The 20,597-nt window shown below is 34.2% G+C and overlaps 1 protein-coding gene across 1 annotated transcript in view; it reads left to right on the plus strand.

Moving 5' to 3' along the window:
- The window catches only part of IGF1 (insulin like growth factor 1), a 216,045-nt gene extending 202,101 nt beyond the window's left edge, over window positions 1–13,944 (plus strand). Inside the window, exon 4 of the mRNA XM_053716977.1 lies at window positions 10,660–13,944. Coding sequence (XP_053572952.1) covers window positions 10,660–10,719 — 60 coding nt within the window. The 3' untranslated portion in view covers window positions 10,720–13,944. The remainder of the gene's footprint in view (window positions 1–10,659) is intronic.
- Window positions 13,945–20,597: the final 6,653 nt, after the last annotated feature.

The raw sequence follows: 20,597 nt of genomic DNA on the forward strand, positions 1-20,597 counted from the left end.
CCCTAAACCTAACCCTACCCTAAACTTAACCCTACCCCAAAACCTTACCCTAACCCTAACACCCCCTAACTTTAACATAATTAAAATAGATCTAAATTAAATTTACAATTATTAACTAAATAATACCTATTGAAAACTAAATACATACTTAACTGTGAAATAAAACCTAAGCTAGCTACAATATAACTAATAGTTATATTGTAGCTAGCTTAGGTTTTAACTTTATTTCACAGGTAAGTTTGTATTTAATTTAAATAGGTAGACTAGTTAGTAAATAGTTATTAACTATTTACTAACTACATAGTTAAAATAAATACAAACTTACCTGTGAAGTAAAACCCAAGCTACAATACACTCAAACCTAAATTTACAAAAAAAATAAAAAAAACCTACCATTACAAAAAATAAAAAAAACTATCATTACAAAAACAAAAAAATTATCCAAAATAATAAAAATTATTCCTGTTCTAATACCCTTTAAAAAAACACCCCAAAATAAAAAAGCCTAATTTAAAATAAACTACCAAGGGCCCTTAAAAGGGCCTTTTGTAGGGCATTGTACTAAGTTAAACAGCTCTTTTGCTACAAACAAAAACAAACACCCCCTAACAGTATGCAAACTCTCACCCCCCAAAGCTGCCAAGGGCCCTTAAAAGGGGCTTTTGTAGGGCATTGCCCTAAAGATAATAGCTCTTTTCCTACAAAAGAAAAACAAACAAACCATACAAAAATACATTACACAAAATAACAAACAAATTATCAAAAATAATAAAAATGATTCATATTCTAATACCCATTAAAAAAACACCCCAAAAATAAAAAACCTAATCTAGAATAAACTACCAATGGCCCTTAAATGGCTTTTTGTAGGGCATTGCCCTAAAGATATCAGCTCTTTTTTCTAAAAAAACAAAAACAAATACCCACTAACATTACAAACTCCCACCCCCCAAACCCACAAAATAAAAAAAACTATCTAAAAAACCTAAGTTACCAATTGCCATGAAAAGGGCATTTGTATGGGCATTGCCCAAACCCTAATCTAAAAATAAAATCCACCCAAAAAAACCTTAAAAAAACCTAACCACTTACAGTTTTTAAAGTCCCGCTTGAACAATCTTCATCACGGCGGAGAAGTCTTCATCCAGGCAACCTCTTCAATCTTCATCCCGGCAGAGAAGTCCTCATCCAAGTGGCGAGAAGTCTTCATCCAGACAGCCTCTTCAATCTTCTTCCAGGCGGCATATTCTATCTTGATCCCGGAGGCGCGGAGCGGGTTTATCCTGAAGACATCCAGCGCGGAGCATCCTTTTCATACGGTCTCCGCCGTATAATCTTCAATGCAAGGTACGAGATTCAAAATGGCGTCCCTTGCATTCCTACTGGCTGAAAGATTTGAATCAGCCAATAGAATGAGAGTTGCTAAAATCCTATTGGCTGTTCAAATCAGCCAATAGGATTTAAGCAGCTCTAATTTATTTTTAGATTAGGGTCTGGGCATGTAAAAGAGCTAAATGCCCTTTTAAGGGCAATGCCCATACAAATGCCCCTTTCAGGGCAATGGGGAGCTTAGTTTTTTTTAGTTATTTTATTTGGGGGGTTGGTTGTGGGGGTCATGTGTTTTACTGTTGGGGGGGTGTTTATATTTTTTTTACAGGTAAAAGAGCTGAATTCTTTGGGGCAATGCCCCACAAAAGACCCTTTTAAAGGCCATTGGTAGTTTATTGTAGACTAAGGTTTTTTTTATTTTGGGGGGCTTTTTTATTTTGATAGGGCTATTAGATTAGGTGTATTTATTTTTTATTTTTGATAATTTGTTTCTTATTTTTCGTAATTTAGTGGGGTTTTTTTTTTTTTTTGTAATTAGATACTTGTTGTTTTTAGAGTAGTGTTAGGATTTTTTTAATGTGTAGTTTAATTTAATTGATAGTTTAATTGTAGTTTAAAATTAATTTATTTAATTTGACAGGTAAATTTTAATTTAATTTAAGATAGGGAAATTGTAAAAATGGGGTCGTTAAGTTTAGGGGTTAATAGTTTATTTTAGTATATTTCGTTGTGGGGGGCATTCGGTTTAGGGGTTAATAGTTTATTTAAAGTGTCAGTAAACATTAAAAATAATGTTATATAATTCTGCACATAGTGCAGCTCGCTCCTGCTCTGTCAGACTTAGTGCTATGGCGCGGTCGGGCCGGGCTGTGACTATACAGCTGGCCCGATGCGCTGTTTGAAAAAAACAGACCCGCTCAGCAGATCACAGAGAGCGGGTCTGTGAAACAGCATTTTTTTAAAAAAATTCAAAGGGGAAATTTTGTTTTATAAAGATTGCGCTAATATAATGTTATATAATTCTGCACTATGTGCAGAATTATATAACATTATTTTTAAGGTTTACTGTCCCTTTAAGTATATTTCGTTGTGGGGGCTTGCGGTTGAGGGGTTAATAGGTTTATTATAGGGGCGGTGTTGGGCAGATTAGGCAGATTAGGGGTTAATAATATTTAAATATTGTTTGTGATGCGGGAGGGCGACGGTTTAGAGGTTAATAGGTTTATTATAGTGGCAACGATGTCGGGGAGCGGCGGAATAGGGGTTAATAGTGGCGGCGATGTCCGGAGAGGCAGGTTAGGGGTTAATACATCTATTATAGTGTTTGCAATGCGGTAGGGACTCAGTTTAGGGGTTAATAGGTAGTTTATGGGTGTTAGTGTACTTTTTAACACTTTAGTTATGAGTTTTATGCTACAGATTTGTAACGTAAATCCCATAACTACTGACTTTAGATGGCGGTACGGATCTTGTCAGTATAGGGTGTACTGCTCACTTTTTTGCCTCCTAGGCAAACTCTTAATACCGGCGCTATGGGAGTCCCATTTTAAAAGTGCGGTACTGACGTTGCATGACAGGCTAAAAGGGTTGCGGTACACCTATACCTACAAGACTTGTAATAGCAGCGTTAGATGAAAAGCAGCGTTATGGGCCATAACGCTGCTTTTTCGCTCATAACGCCAAACTCGTAATCTAGCAGAAAGTTTTTTAATGATTTTTTAAAATGTGTTTTAAATTATGGAGTTTTTGTTCTGTGATATTATTTTTTTGAAATCCTTAATCTGCAGCACATAACGATTCTGTATTAGAGGCCCTTCCGTACAGTGCAGTGATTTTACTGAAGTCAGTGTCTTAGAAGTTCAAATTTAAGGTTCCAAGCTAAATAAAGATGTTCTGGGACAGTTCAAAGTTTTTCTTTCTTTTATATTTTCATGCTATTTACTTGAACAGTGGGAAACATGGCAAAGACTATAAAGAACAAATGCTAAGAAAATGCATTGATTTAATAAATATGTTTCATTTTGCTGCATAAATATAAAATACTGTTTTTATTTTCAAGAAAATGAATATTCTCACGGTCCCATTTTTAAAAAAAATGATGCTGGTATAATTTCACAAACATGATTTTGAGGCATCATGTAAGCAGTATTTATATGATATACTAGTTGTAAGAGCTGTTGATAAATCTTATTTTGCTCAGTGGCATCCACATATGTCTGTTATGTTTGTTAATTCCTCAGTTCCTAAAATCTGACACTAAAATGTAATTTAAGTAAAACAAATATGTAAAAACACTGTGCCAAAAATGTATTACACACAAGTTTACAAAAAAGAGATACCTAACCCAATCTCAAAAATTACCATGAATAATAAAAATAAAAATGGAAGTGCCACCTATAAGCTAAAATGTAAAGTGACAGATATCAAATTGTAAATAACATACATGTATTTAATATAATCAAATCACATAAATAAAGACTGAAATATATGCGCATATATATATAACTAAAATTGGGGTAAAATGGTATATAGACAATAAATGATAAATAGTTTCAGATGAAAGTTTCTGTTAATATGAAAAAAGGTTAATAAGATTTCAAGATAGTTAATGGTCCAGGAAAAATGTAAATGCAAATATAAAGTGTTTCCTGATAGTATGTGAAAAAAACTAAAAATTCTGAATAAAAAATATAAGGTAAGTTTAATACAAAAAAGAAAAGATATATATATAAATATATATAAATACAGTATATATATATATATATATATATATATATATATATATATATAGTGTCTCCCAACACTATATATAAGTGATAATTCAACTAGAAATAGGTGAAAAAATTATAAAAAATACATTCCTAAAAATGCCAAGTATATCCAAAGTTATCCACAGTGTGAACGATACCTGTGAAATAGAAATATAATATATTGTAAAATCATAAGATAAAGAGGTGTCCCATGCCCAAAATACAAGGCTTACCAGACCCCCGAAAGTATGAAAAACTTGAGCTGTAAAGTCACCAATCGACGAGTTTCGGCCTTAAACAAGCCTTTCTCAAGACTAATGTCAGCTCTATTAGAGATGTGCATTCGTCATTTTCGTTCATTGCCGAATGTGGAAATAGGAGGCTGCTTACATTATTTGACTCTTTTCTGAGCCGAATATCCTTTTGTGCAAGTAAAACATACTAAGATCTGGAATTGCACAGATCTTAGTGTGTTTCACTTGCACAAGAGGATATTTGGCTCCGAAAAGAGCCAATTACCAAAAGCAGCCTCCTACTACATTTGGCAGTGAACAAAACTCTGCCGAATACACATCTCTAAGTTCTATTAATTGCCCTGTATAAAGAGGAATACATACTGGTAAATAGACTAGAGAAAACTCTTTTAAAAAGACCGCCAAAATGGGAGTACGGTCTTACAATCCTTCTGGACTACAAAATTACATAACTTCCAGTTATGATCGTAACTTCCAGTTGTGTTTGTGACTTCCGATTTGGCATGTTTCGTATTGCACTTGCGTGACTGACCAAGCGCTTGTGGGTATTGTAGTTCAGTCAATCTTGGTAAAATATATGATCTTGTGAATGTAATAGCATTAATAATATCTATTTAATTGTGCTGAAAGAAAATTAGACTCCAAACATTTTACGCTAATTTTGGTTATATATTTGCACATATATTTCAGTATTTAATTTTATTTATGTGATTTTATTTTATTAAATAAATGTATGTTATTTACAATTTAATATCTGTCACATCACTAAAATGTAATGTAATCAGATGAAATTTGAATAAAAATGTAACTTAAAATCTATTTTCCCTACAGTTTATAAAGCCTCAACAATTTATAAGATATTACATAGTTATGTGTTTTTTCTTACTTATAATAATCCATGTACAGCAACTCCTTGGTAATAATTAACATTTGATTTGTAATACTGAGCTGTTAGAAGTAAGTTTGAGTTATACTAGACTAGCTGTTGCCTGCGGCTTTGCTCGCGTGGATTTTGTGATTTGTAAAAAATAGCGAAAAACCTGACCACTTGCAATGATGTGTGCCCTCACACGTGTGCCCGTACGGGTTGCACACTCGCTGACATGAACTTTTTGAGTTTTCGTTAATTCTCAATGTTTCTCGGAATCTAAATACCAATTTTGATTTTTGAGATATAGGTATCTTTATAAATCAGCTCCCCCCTTTTGACCTCCCTTAAGAGGATTTTCGGGAAATGGTAAAACACAAATTTCTTTCGGCTAGATTATGAGTTTTGCATTATGAGCGGCTCGTTGCTAACTTGCAAGTTATTTCCACCGCTCACCTCCCTATAGCGCTGCTATTACAGGTGTGCAAAAACCCGGCGTTAGCAGGCAATACAATATGGCAGTGTTGAGTAAAATTGAGCTCCATACTGCACCCAAATACCAGCGCTGCTTTGAGCTGATTTTACGTGCTCGTGCACGATTTCCCCATAGTCATCAATGGGGAGAGCCGGCTAAAAAAAAGCCTAACACCTGCAATAAAGGAGTGTAAAGCTCCGTAACACAGCCCCATTGATTCCTATGGGGAAAGAAAATTTATGCTTAAACCTAACACCCTAACATAAACCCTGAGTCTAAAAACCCCTAATCTGCCACCTACCTACACTTATTAAACCCTAATTTGCCGCCCCCAACGTCGCCGCCACTATACTAAAGTTATTAACTCCTAAACCTAACCCTAAGTCTAACCCTAAACCTAACACCACTAACTTTAACATAATTAAAATAAATCTAAATAAAAATTACTATTAATACCTAAATAATTCCTATTTAAAACTAAATACATACTTACCTGTAAAATAAACCCTAAGCTAGCTACAATAAAACTAATAGTTACATTGTAGCTATCTTAGGTTTTATTTTTATTTCACAGCTAAGTTTGTATTTATTTCAACTAGTTAGACTAGTTAGTAAATAGTTATTAACTATTTAACAACTACCTAGTTAAAATAAATACAAATTTATCTGTAAAATAAAACCTAACCTGTCTTACACTAAGACCTAACCAATTAAATCAATTACATTAATTAAATACAATTAACTAAATTACAAAAAACAAACAAACACTAAATTGCACAAAATAAAAAAGAAATTATCAAATATTTAAACTAATTACACCTAATCTAATAGCGCTATCAAAATAAAAAAGCACCCCCCCAAAATAAAAAAAAAACCTAGCCTAAAATAAATTGCCAATAGCCCTTAAAAGGGCCTTTTGCGGGGCATTGCCCCAAAGAAATCAGCTCTTTTACCTGTAAAACAAAATACAAACAACCCCCCAACAGTAAAACCCACCACCCACACAACCAAACCCCCCAAATAAAATCCTATCTAAAAAACCTAAGCTCCCCATTGCCATGAAAAGGGCATTTGGATGGGCATTGCCCTTAAAAGGGCATTTAGTTTTTTTTTCAGCCCAAACCCTAAGCTAATAATAAAACCCACCTAATAAACCCTTAAAAAAAACTAACACTAACCCCCGAAGATCCACTTACAGTTTTTGAAGACCGGACATCCATCCTCAACAAAGCCAGGAGAAGTCTTCATCCAAGCGGCAAGAAGTCCTCAACGAAGTCGGGAGAAGTCTTCATCCAAGCGGCAAGAAGTGGTCCTCCAGGCGGGCAGAAGTCTTCATCCAGACAGTATCTTCTATCTTCATCCATCCGACGTGGAACGGCTCCATCTTCAAGACATCCGGCGCTGAGCATCCTCTTCTTTCGACAGCTACTGAAGAATGAAGGTTCCTTTAAGGGATGTCATCCAAGATGGCGTCCCTTGAATTCCGATTGGCTGATAGAATTCTATCAGCCAATCGAAATTAAAGTTAAAAAAATCCTATTGGCTGATGCAATCAGCCAATAGGATTGAGCTTGCAATTCTATTGGCTCGCATTCTATCACTCAACCTAAAACAGGACCTAATCCTTTCCTTTTTGATTACTGCAGCTTGTCAATATCTGTTCTCCCTGCTTCTTTCATTTTAGCTCGCAAAATACTGCTTAAAAGGGTTGCATCATCACTTTCATGGGCTCAAGACACTGAAGCTGAGCATATAAGGCGCCACTCCAAGTCTGCAGTTCAGTGCTTGTTTTTATGATGACGACCATTAGAGCTTGGGAAATATCACACTTTTCTTTCCTCCCCTGTATCTTTCACTTGCAGAGAGAGCAGGGGCTTCAGAGAAAGCAGGGGCTGCAGAGAGAGAGAGAGAGATAGCAGCTGATCTTGCACTTGGAGGCATCCAGCAGACCTAAGTTCCTCATGGTTCTTCTGTAAAAAGTACACTCTCTAGAGCCTGTCATGGAAGAAGAAACCTCACCAACACAAGGAATTAAAAGTTCTTTATTTTTTCTTCTGATTTTCGTGGCCACTTGCTGGGCCTAGGCACTGTATCTGGTGTCCCTTACAGATAAATTGGCCCAGTTACTCAGGCCAACATCCTCACTCAAAATTCTTCTCTCTGGCTGAAATCCTTTTCCTTAAAAGGAAATGAAACCCATATTTTTTTTCTTTCATCATTTAAAAAGAGCATGCACTTTTAAACAACTTTCTAATTTACATCTATTATCTATTATCTAATTATCTAATTTGCATCATTCTCTAAATAGGCTTAGTAGCTGCAAATTGGTGGCTGAACATAGATGCCTCGTGTGATTGGCTCACCAATGTGCATTGTTATTTCTTCAACAAAGGATACCTAAAGAATGAAGCAAATTAGATAATAGAAGTAAATTGGAATGTTGTTTCAAATTGTTTCCTCTATCTGAATCATGAAGGAGAATTTTGGGGTTTAATGTCCCTTTAAGGATAAAATTGTTTCAGTTTAGTGCCACTGTTTCTTTAATATGTTGCTTTATGTATCTGATAAACCCCATCTTTAAAATAGCAAAAAGTGAAATCCTCAAAGAGGTATTTAAATAACTTTATCGCCTACAGATATTGGCCCATCAATAAAATAACCTCACCAGCATTCTAGAAGTGAAGCTGATTTGTTTTGTTTTCTTGAAGACTGGATAGTGGCTGTCTTCTTACTGAGTATTAAGCAACATTTTCAATAAAAACTAAAATAGAATAAAACTAGCATATTCATAATTACTCCTTTTAAAACTACATTTTTTTTTCTCTTTAATCTTCTCACCCATCTAAACTTGTTTTTTTAGCTTTCTTCAGCATTAAGTTTAGCCAATAGTCATTAAATAAGTAAATGATATTAACCAGAAAAGTACAAAATATGGTTTTCCCATATACATATATATATATAATATTTATTTATCATTTCCTAACTCACATTTTTAATATAATGGTGTAAATTAATAGATGCTCCTGAGGTTGTCGAGGATCCTAATTGTGAAGGCAAGATCATATTCAAAACATTATAGAGGGTCTTTTCATCTTTATTTTCTACAGTTGTGTTTTACATGTTAAATATTTGCATGCCTGTTTTGTTAACATGTAGTGTTACTGGACAGAATAATAGATATCTCACAGACCTCACATACTTGAATCAGGGTTTGGCCAAGGGCATTCTCGGGCATTACTGAGGCGTCATCTACTTTTGTAGGTAAAAAGAAAAAGCTCACTTGTCACCTGGGTTCTCTTCCCCGAATTGGCTTGTCTTTCTGCCAATCAGCACCCAGCATACAACTTTGCAAAAAACATCTGAAAAACATTGCTGGCCAATGTTGATAGTATATACATATATGTTATAATAACTAAATGATTAATCCACAGTTTAAATTACATTATTCTAAGATATACCATTACTAAATTATTTTACATATTTCATATATAACTAGAAAACAATAGTGATTGTGTATTACCACACTGCATTTAAAAACAGTAGTAAAATTAATTGGATGGTATTAGATATTCCTGAACAGTGAGATTGATAAAGAACAAGGCTAAGATAAGAAAAAAACTACCAGGAATGTAACCCAATGGCCTAGAGTACATCAAACCTATTTGTAAAATTAATATCTCGCGGAAGAAAATCTATTCTGTAACTGTTGACCTCTTGGTACATAAAAGCAGCTCCACTGTGAAGGACACCAGCATCAGAAAAAGACCTTTAAATCTTTACAGACGAAATCACTCTTCTTGATAAAGCAGCACACTCTTATTGAAACAACCATGTCAGCTTTGAAATATTGAGACACAACTGTTAGACAAGATACTTCACAGGGGGTTTAGAGTATTTATGAATGCCACAAGAATCCATTACATATGTTTTTTCAAAAATATTACGATTGACTCATTTGTTGTCATTCATAAAATCTAAAAGAAAGACTTTAATTGAATTAAAGTTACTGATATTAATGTATTTTGGGAGATCTGCCATTACATGGATGTCTTCTAAGCATGTAGTTATAGGCACTGTTTTAGTAGATGTTATGAAAGATGCATTTGCTTTAGTTAGCTGAAATTCCTTAAACATATTAAAAAGCTGGCAGGTATCCCTGAGGTTTTTTTAATATAACTGATTAACATCAAACATCAAAGATTAAAAGCTTTCTATGTTTTCTAATCTGAACTCAAAGAATTCACATGACCAACTGTCAGGAAAGTTAATATATAACCACCCAGACAAGCTATGTTTAGCTGCATCCTTTAACACAGTGGACCATAAAACTTTGCTGATACAAGCTTGGTCAATGATGAAGGTGACTGTTATGCAGTTTTTTTTAGCGCATATGAACACTACCCTATTTAGAGTTATCTTTTCCCTGTATCAATACCGTTTGTTTCTGAAGTTCTAGTCTGATGATAGTTGTCAAGCTGATTATTTTGTTAACTCAACTAAGTTATACAGTTGCATGTTGTCTACTGTGTTCCTTTTCAACACAAATATTAATCAATAGAATATGTAGATATCTTTATAATAGCTCATGATGATTGGAACAATTGATGTCGAATAGCAATGATTTGTTCTAATGTTTATACTGTATTTAAGTTAACTTTATACGGGTGAAAGTCACTACCTACAAATGTAAGTGCGATTTTTTTTTTATCATATGTGTGTCCACATGTATAACTATTTAACTAATTCCACAATGACATTCAGTTTAATATATGACATTATCCATGTTAATTAATAAGTGTATTAACTTTTTTATTATATTTTATCTCAGCATCTCAACAGAAATACACAACTTGCTGAATGTAAACCAAAAATATATGGTGCTTGCACCATCCTACTAATAGTTTTTCAAACTATTACTTTACAATTATTTAAGTATAAATATTGTTCTTTAGTAATATTTTATTCATCTTTCTCTTTCTATAGGAAGTACATGTGAAGAGTACAAATAGAGGAAGCACAGGAAGCAGAAGCTTTAGGATGTAAATGCCACTTGTAGTCTTGAAGAATAAATTTGCCATCTGCAGGATATGTTACTGTAAAGAAAAAAAAACAGAAACCAATGGAAGACTTCACGTCTCAACCAATGGGCATTCTTCTCATGAACAATGTTATGTCTGTTATGTCATCTTGTAAACTGTTTTTATTACTTTCTAATCATTCATCTATTTTACATATCCTGCACATTTTCCTTGATAACTGTGTCCCTTAAAGGTCCAAAAATTAAAGACCTTTTGATGGCTGCAATTGCACTAAAAGTAACCAAATGTTTTGTGGATGCTGGATCTTTTCCCCAGCCTTGTCTAAGCATTTTTTTCCCTTATATTTGCACTTCTACACATGCAACAGGCTGCCTGCCCACACATATTTGCACAGTTGTATTTCTCAGTAGTAGGAAAGCTTTTGATTTATCCATATCTATGGACATGGGTCGGTTTAATACGTTACACAATAAGACTTGACTTATCCACATCTCTCTGAAAACATACATACATAATGATGCAAATAATTTTTTACAAGCAGTTAAACATGTGTAGGCTCATAAAAGTCACTGATTCTTTTAAATAACAAGCTAGTTAATTTTCCACTAGTATACATATGTTTTGAATTAAAGCAGTATGTACAATCATATTTCTAATGCACATATATCAGTTGTTATGTAGCTCTGTTAAAAAAACAAATACAATGGTGCTACAGTATGTTGTAGTAAGTGTGGTGTTATGATCTGGCCAAAAAAACTAACAGGTAAAAGCAAACAAAAAGCATAGTCTGTGGTCTATGTTTTAGCCTTATATTTGTATGCACAGAAATAAGCACATTAAGTCGAAATTAAATTCAGTTGGAGCACTCAATTTTCCAAACAGAATGTTTGCAAGAATCCTTTAATAATAGTAGCACGGCATTCTGAACATGCATATGTAGATTTGTCCAAGGTTAGCAAATGGTATAACAAATGTAGTGCAACCTCTATGTTCACCCATATTTACTAATCAGAAAAAATCATGTGAGCCAGCAAAAACTGTGGTCACTCTATTTATCTTTAATGGTAGTAAGATGCCTCCCAGTATGAATCAGAAATATATATTAACACATGAAATATATGCCCCTGTAACAAATCTTACCAAAACTTTTCTGAGAACAGAGGCTACTGCCAGAGAATGTCTTGACATACATTTTCAATTATTCTTTCAGCCGTCTACAAGTAATGTAACTGTACGCTACATAATGGTTTCGTTGTGCTTAACTAGAACAGCAGATGTTAGAAAAGACTGGTCCCTTGAGCCAATTTACGTCAATTCATTACTTACATTCCATATGCGTTTTGAAGAACAGGAACTTATAATGTTATATGGGAAAGAAATTGCCTGGACTTTTAAGTAATACATTATTATTTCTTAGTGAATATTATACTTTTCCATTAGCATACAGCGTGAAGACTGAATTATATCCTCAACTATTCATAAGAACAAAAAGCCTTCTTAGAGAACAGAAAAGAGCCTTAACTGGAAGAAATTAGGTAATCTTCAAGTATGTAAAGGCCTTTACTGCTTATATATAACATGATGTCTAAAGGTGATATATATGCAATGCTGACTTTAAGGAAAAGTAATTCAAACTTATTAAAGTATGAATTTGTGAATATGGGTTAACATTAGTAGTGGCATAAATCACAAGTCCATCGAGCCTTCCTAAACCTACCTGGGCATTTCTATTATAGCACATTTTGAGTGATAACTAACTAGATTGAATCATTTCTACCAAATCACTAAAGGTATACAACAAAAATATTTTTACAGAATACTAATTTAAAGGGACATGAAACCCTAAATTGTTATTTCATGATTCAGATAGAGTATGCAATTGTAAAGAACTTTCCAATTTATTCCTATTCTCTAATTTATTTTGTTCTCTTTGTATCCCTTGTTGAAAAGTATACCTAGATAGGCTCAGAAGCTGCCGATTGGTGGCTGCACATAGATGCCTCTCGTCAAATTAGAGGATGAGGCAAATTAGATAAAAGAAGTAGGTTGGGATTTTTTTAATATTGTATGGTCGATCTGAATAATTAAACAAAATTGCATGGTTTTTATGACCCTTTAATATATAAGTAACAGTCTTACAATAAGAACTAGTAAAGAGTGCATTCAATGAAAGATATGTAGCAGATTTGCTTTTACCATATTTACTTTTTTGACCAGGAACTGTAAAGCGGTGCTATTGTTTTCTTAAATGAAGTTCTTGACTAAATATAAAATAAAGCATATAAAATATATTTTTTAAACTAAGAAACTGACAATCATTGTGTAAATATAGTGCTTATGAAATAGTTTTTTTTATGTCAATAGCTTTTGAACTTTGTGACATCTGATAATGAAATATTTTCATCTTAATAATTGGGGGGTTTTTTGTTTTGTTTTTGTTTTTGTTTTTTTTTGGAACCTAAGCACTGTGAGGTTCCATATTGGAAAATTGGACTGTAATGTTTTCCTGCTAGAACTAAAAAGAAATTGCAATAGACTATTTTGCTTTTGTTAATGGTATTTTATTATTTTTATACAGTGCTGATTGTGCTTCCTGCACTTTATGAGAAATATTGGGGATAATGTGTAAGTCTGTGGCAGAATGATAGAGAGAATATATTATGCCATAACATTCTTGTCACTTCAGTGCCTAAAGACAGAACAAAATGAAAACGGTTTATTAAAATTGACTTTAAAATCGGTTTTCATGACCCTAAACTTTTACTGCTGTTTTATACAATCCATACAAAATATGAGGCCTTATTTTAACTCTAGTATTATCAGTGCAACATTATCATGCTAATCAAATATTATCATTTTAATTCTTAAATAGTTCCCACTGCAAAAGACATCAACCAACGTTTAATCAACCACCAATTCAAATAAAAAATATATTCTCACATAATTTTGAAAATGCTGATATTTTTGTCAAAAGACCTCAGGCTCTATGATACTGTAGTTGTAAACTTAATAACTTGTACTAACCATGAAAAATGTTTGTGAGCTTTAATGTTTACACCTGGAATATGATCTTTTCAAAAGGAGTATTTTCTTTTTTCTTCATTTTACCTGACAACAATTCTAAGAAGCTGTAACCAAATCATATTAAGAAGCTGCAACTAATTGTATTATAATAATTAAAAAAAACAGCAACTAAGAATAAATAGTTCAGTGTTTCAATCACAAAAAAGGGTCTTTGTTGAGTTCCATGTTAGTCCATAAAAAGTATAAATAAATGTTGCTTATTCCTTAATTTTCACTTGTGTTATTCTAATAATTTAATTTTCAAATAACCCTCCTTACTGTTTATATATATATATATATATATATATATATATATATATATATATATATATATATATATATATATATATATTTCTGTCAGATAATGCACCACTTTGCCCAGAGAATTGTTGCAATTACAAATGTTTAGGCATTCTCATGATTATTTATTTTGTTTGTATTAGTTTGACACAAAAAAAGTGGAGAAAAAAAGCCAAATCTGACACATTCCACAAAAAACTAAACACAAAAATTGACTGGGCAAAATTATTGGCACCTTCTCAAAATTGTAAGAAATAATTGCATTTCAAGTTTGTGACGCTCCTGTAATTTGAAATTAAACTCACCTGTATCAATTAACAGGTGCTGACAGTATAGAAATTACACCGGCAACCAGTAAAAATGGTGAAAAATGTAATCAACCTTTGTGTTGTGTGTCTCTGTGTGCCACACTAAGCATGGAGAAGAGAAAGAGCAGCAAAGAATTGTCTGAGGATTTGAGAACAAAAATTGTAGAAAAGCATGGACAATCTCAAGGTTACAAGTCCATCTCCAGAGACCTTAATGTCCCTGTGTCCACTGTGCGCAACATTGTCAAGAAGTTTACAGCCCATGGCACTGTAGTTAATCTCCCTAGATGTGGACGAAAGAGAAAAATTGATCAAAGATTGCAACAAATAATTGTTCCAATGGTGAATAAAGAACATTGATCAACTTCCAGACAAAATCAAGCTGACCTTCAGGCACAGGGTACACATGTGTCAGCTCACACTATAAATCACCAACTGAATGAAAAAGGACGCTATTAAAGGAGACCCAGGAGCAGGGTTGGCTCCAAGGGGGGGCATTGGGGGGCAATACCCACCCAAATGGAATGCTGTGGCCCCTCAAAAAATATTGATATGATCATACGCTTTAAAAATAATAAATAAAATAATGAATTGTTTTGTAATGCTGCATGCAAGAAGCTCCATGTCTTAACCTATTATTTGGAATTGAAAGTTAATTAGAGACTTTTTGGACTTGTCTTTAGCCCTATTAATTTTACCTAACTATCGTGAGGTACCCATTTTCTTAAATAGACCATGATAAGAATATGATTGTATCATATAAATATAAGTCTATAAATGGCTACCGGCTTCTGTCGATAGAAGCCAGTAGCCATTTATAGACTTATATTTATTTGATACAATCATATTCTTATAGGTTCACAGTACATAGGTTGTATTAAGTAGCCTGATATCCGTTAGTTATTGCGAAACAGGTATAGCTAAATCTAATCTACAAAATTACCAGTACCTGACCTAGTATCCTCACTGCTATTGCAAAACAAAGGGGTTAATTGCATTGGGGGGTTTGGGGTGCATGGCTGTTTAGGGGACATGATTGAGATTTGAGAATGAGTTTAAGGGTTTTGGATCATGATGATTAAGGGGTGAATTGTTTTTAAGGAGATTTTGCACTGGGGGTCTCAAATTTAATGGCTCTGTTTTAGTGCACTACATAGGATTTGGACTTCATTGTTTCCCTAGTTATTTAATACTTATTCTCCAAATATTAATAGTGGCAGATAAGCCAACCAGAAGCTACATTTTCCTGCAGAATATGTAGGTCTTCTCCTATTTTGACTTTCATACATGCTTTGTAAATGCGTGCCCCCTCATGAAAAAAAATGTCCCCCCCATTTCATTCATTCTGGAGCCGACCCTGCCCAGAAGTACTCCACTGCTGACACAAAAACATAAAAAAGCCAGATTGGAGTTTGCCAAAACTTACCTGAGGAAGCTAAAATCCTTTTGGGAGAATGTGCTGTGGACAGACAAAACAAAATTACAGCTTTTTGGTAAAGCCCATCATTCCACTGTTTTAAGAAAAGAAATGATGCTTTTAAAGAAAATAATACAGTCCCTACAGTCAAATATTGTGGAGGTTCACTGATGTTTTGCGGTGGCTTTGCTGCTTCAGGCACTGGATGTGTTGACTGTGTGCATGGCCTTATGAAATCTGAAGACTACCAAAGAACTCTGTGGTGCAAGGTAGGGCCCAGTGTCAGAAAGTTGGATCTCTGTTAGAGGTTATGGGTCTTAAATAAGGACAACGACCCAAAGCACACATCAAAAAACACCCAGAAATGGTTTAAGACAAAGCGCTGGAGAGTACTGTACTGGCCAACAATGAGTCCAGATCTCAATTCCATAGAGCACATGTGGAGAGATCTCAAAACAGCAGTTGGGAAAAGGAACCCTTCCAATCTGAGAGACCTGGAGCAGTTGGCGAAAGAAGAGGGGTCCACAATTCCAGTAGAGAGGTGTAAGATACTCATTGACGGTGAAAGGAAGCAATTGATTTCAGTTATTTTTTCCAAGGGGTGTGCTACCAAATATTAAATTGAGGGTGCCAATAATTTCGTCCAGTCCATTTTTGAACTTTTGTGTGGAATGTGTCAGATTTGGCTTTTTTTCTCCACTATTTTGTGTCATACCAATACATACAAAAGAAATAAACATGATAATGCCTAAATATTAGTAATTGCAACAATTTTCTGTGCAAAGAGGTGCATTATCTGACAGAAATGCAGGGGTACCAATATTTTTGGCCATGACTTTGTATATATATATATATATATATATATATATATATATATACACTATATATATATATATAAACAGTACATATATATATATATATATATATATATATACATATATATAAAAGTTCAGGGGGATTTGCATATCACCTAAAAAAAAGTGCCGGGGTGTCAGGAACATCAGTATCCAAGCAAAAGTTAAAGATCCGCACTCACTGGACTTACAAACTAAACAATTTTATTGTGACATTTTGGGGATCAGACTGTCCCCTTCATCAGACCAAAATTACTGTATAATATAACATATCCACTTTTATATTGGATGTGTCATGTGCCTTGCAAAGAGATGTTCCGTAATTTTTAAATCATATAAACTAATAAATTAAGTAGTGAAATAAAAATATTCAATCAAAAATTGTATAGTTTATTTGCGCTAAAGAGTGTATCAAAATTGTTCTGCAAAAATTGTTTTTCATGGAAAAAAATTAAATTTGTATAGAAATTATGAAGGAAAAAGCTATCTAAGTGCACAGTAGAAATCTTAAAATCACTATGAAATTTGTATTTATAATACAAAATTTACAACATATTGTTTTCTTTTTTGTTAAATGAGTTTCCCCACCTCTGGTAGTTTGCTGTAAAGGTGCGTTCCATGTGGGTAGATTTATCATACCCCAAACGTAAATGATTTGCTATAGCGAATCATGTCCACCCTGCATTGCTATATGCTGACAGAATACGCTGTCGGCATTTAACATTGCACAAGCATGCTTGTGCAATGCCACCCCTTGCACAGCCGCTAGCAGGGGTGTCCATCATCCCGATCTTATCTGATTGGGATGATTGCTGTCTGCCACCTCAGAGGTGGCGGATGAGTTAAGGTGCAGCTGCCTTACGACCGCTGCTTCTTAACTTAAGTTTCCGGGAAGCCAGAAACTTCGGGGGGTAGATTGCAGCATCCGCTGCTTGATAACTCTACCCCATGGGTGTAGCTAAAATCTCTCCTCCAGGTCTGGTGTATTCTCTAAACATTTTCCCTCTAGGTGATCTTGCTGTTTTTTTCTAGTAAACTAAAAAGTGGTGAGATTTTGTGAAAAATACACAAAATTCAAGTTTGCTCCCTGCCAACATTACTCTCTATAGCAAACTTTCCTTTTCCAGCCAGCTCTAATAATAATTTCTATTTCTATGGCTACTTGCAAGGAGAGCCCAAAGTTTTACGTAATTCCCTGAAGGCATCCTCTAGTGTTTGTCACATCTTGCCCGGCGATCATTAGCTCCTTAAACTGATACAAAACTCTTCTGTATCTAATATCTAATATTTTTTTTTATCTAATATTTTTTTTTTTGTTACACAAATCTGAGTCAAATGTTGGAGTCCTTATTACTGCATTTCTTACTTTTAATAAGCATATTTCAAGGCTCTTCCAGGAATATGCTATAAACCTAAATAAATCAAAAGATTTATATTATAACATATAACATCTTTGCATAGCAATGAAGACTCATTTCAATTCTCCCTAACATACTTTTAGCTCCCACATATTTATAATTTGTAAAGTACATTTCTTTATACCTCTCTCAGTCCTAACAAAACATTTTAAATGTTAAAATGAGTACTTTCAATGATAAAATGTAATGCAGAATTGTAATATTTCTGCTTTTTCATGGAATCATCTTACTTTTCACTTTGAACAGACTTTTATTTCATCAGATAATGCACTTCATCAGCATGCAAGAAACAATTATACTGCAAATTGTGTCATTTCCTACATTCAGATGTGTGTTTGTAGTTGAGAGTCAATCTGGTATTTATAAATAGTGAGCAGATGCTGTATGGTCAAGATAATGATGTAATTCTAAATCTATATAAATTAAAACATGGGCTGCAATCCGTTCTCACAGTGCAATGTGATGCTTTCAGGAATGCCATTTTGATATGCTAAAACTACACGGTGAAGTAATAGTTTTTTTTTGTTTGAGAAGAAAATTGTTTATTTCAGCTTATAACATACATGGGTCAAAAACGAAATAAACTATGACAGTAAAGATAATACAATTATTAATCACATTGAGGAGATGAACTCCAGTTGCAGTATATAAATGCGAGTTTGTATAAAAGTTCAAAGGTATGCTGTGTTTAGGACTCCATTATCCAATTTTTATTTAAAGCCTACTGTCAATTTCCAAAAATTATTTTTACAATAAACAAACCTAAAAAACAATAAACAACAATAATTTCCATGTAATAGTCAATGTATAGGGGGTGCACATATCTTAAGCTAAGCAATGTATCTAATGTTAGTGTAAGATACCGTCTGGTGGTATCAATCGCATTAAGGGTGTGAGGGCCTTAAGTAATAAACAGTTTTTGTTGTCACAGTGGTTAGGAGGTGATTATTATTTTTTGCGCCTTATGAAGAGTGGAATAGTGTAGGGTGGGGGAGATGCATTAAGACAGTTATGTGGATCTAGTGTCCCATAGGAACATTATTTCTGCATGGGTGTCTAACTTGTTTAATAAAAGATAGTGATTTCTTTCTAATTTAAGGTTGAGTTGTGTTTCGTGAATCCACATTTGTAGGGTGGGGATTTATACTTTTTTCCACATTCTCAGAATTAGTTGATGTGCACTATTTATCATTATCTGTAACAGTTTAACATGCAGTTTTGAGTTCAGTTTGGGGTACCTATCGAACAGAAATATGATTGGGTCAGGGGTTAAAGGGGTGCCAATAGTGTTTTGCATGTATAATATGATAGATGTCCAAAATGATTGTATTTTTGGACACGCCCACCAGATGTGGAACAGAGTGCCTTCATCTGGGCATTGCCTCCAGCAACGATTAGAGGAGTTATGGAAGAGATGTTTGAGTCTCTGTGGTGTGAGATTCCATCTGGTTAGTAATTTAGTGTTGGTTTCAATGAGTTTTGCCGAATGTGCTGACTTTTTTATAGATGTAAATATAGAGTGCCATTCTGCATTTGAGATTAGAAATGGTAAATCTCTATCCCAGTAACAGTTACCACAAGTGACCCACAAGAGGACAGGTAAACTGAAAAAGACAAGGCTCCTGTGGACCGACATGGAACCCGAGAGGGTATTCCAGTGTTTTCCTCCGCTGTTGGCTGGTAAGATTTGTAACTGACACTCAGTGCACACACACAGTACTGTGAATTTTAAAGTTTTTTGCAACTTGGAGCCGGCTTATGTGATAAAGTCTTCAGAAACGGATATGTGATCTGCATTTGATTTTTTTTCCCAATGTTTGGATTATCCCAAATACCCCGGTTACCTAATCACTCGGCATGTTCATTAACCTTTCTGGTGCTGAGACTTTTGTTTGTGTATGTCCTTGGTGAAGGTTGGCATATTGGTTTCTCTTGGTGTGGTGAGCTGTTTGTGAGTTTGTGATATTGTGTGGAGGTTAGGTGAAGATGAACTACACATTATTTCAAACTGGGTACAATGTCTTGTTAAGTTATGCTTGTGTACAGTTTGAAAGTAATGGCTACGTTGGAGGTATCTAAACCACATTTTGAAAAATCCATCACCTAGGTGCTCGATAGACTGTCTGGGTAATAGCCTGATAAAATGTAGGCAGGTAGCAGGAGGTGAATGTCCCTCTTTCCCATGGAAGCAAATGTGAGACCTGGTGGGAAACTATTATTATGCAATGTGGGTGTGAACTGGGAAGGTATTGTGGTTAGGTTGGGGTGGGTTTTAACTACTTCTAACCAGGTTCTATGCATTTTTGAAATTATTGGGTTGTTGGGGTTCTTTAATTTGGTTTGGTTTCTATCAGTCCAGCAGGAAGTTCCTAACTGGTTATAGTCTGAAAGTTAATGTTCGAGTTTGACCCATTATTTCTGATCGTGTTCTTCAATAGAGCACCAGTCTTTAACTCTTGAAAGGAAGACAGCATTCCTATATTCACAGATGTTAGGGACACCTAAATCTTCTTGAGTGGGAT

This window comes from Bombina bombina, chromosome 6 (genome assembly GCF_027579735.1).
Source record: "Bombina bombina isolate aBomBom1 chromosome 6, aBomBom1.pri, whole genome shotgun sequence".
Lineage (NCBI taxonomy): Eukaryota > Metazoa > Chordata > Amphibia > Anura > Bombinatoridae > Bombina > Bombina bombina.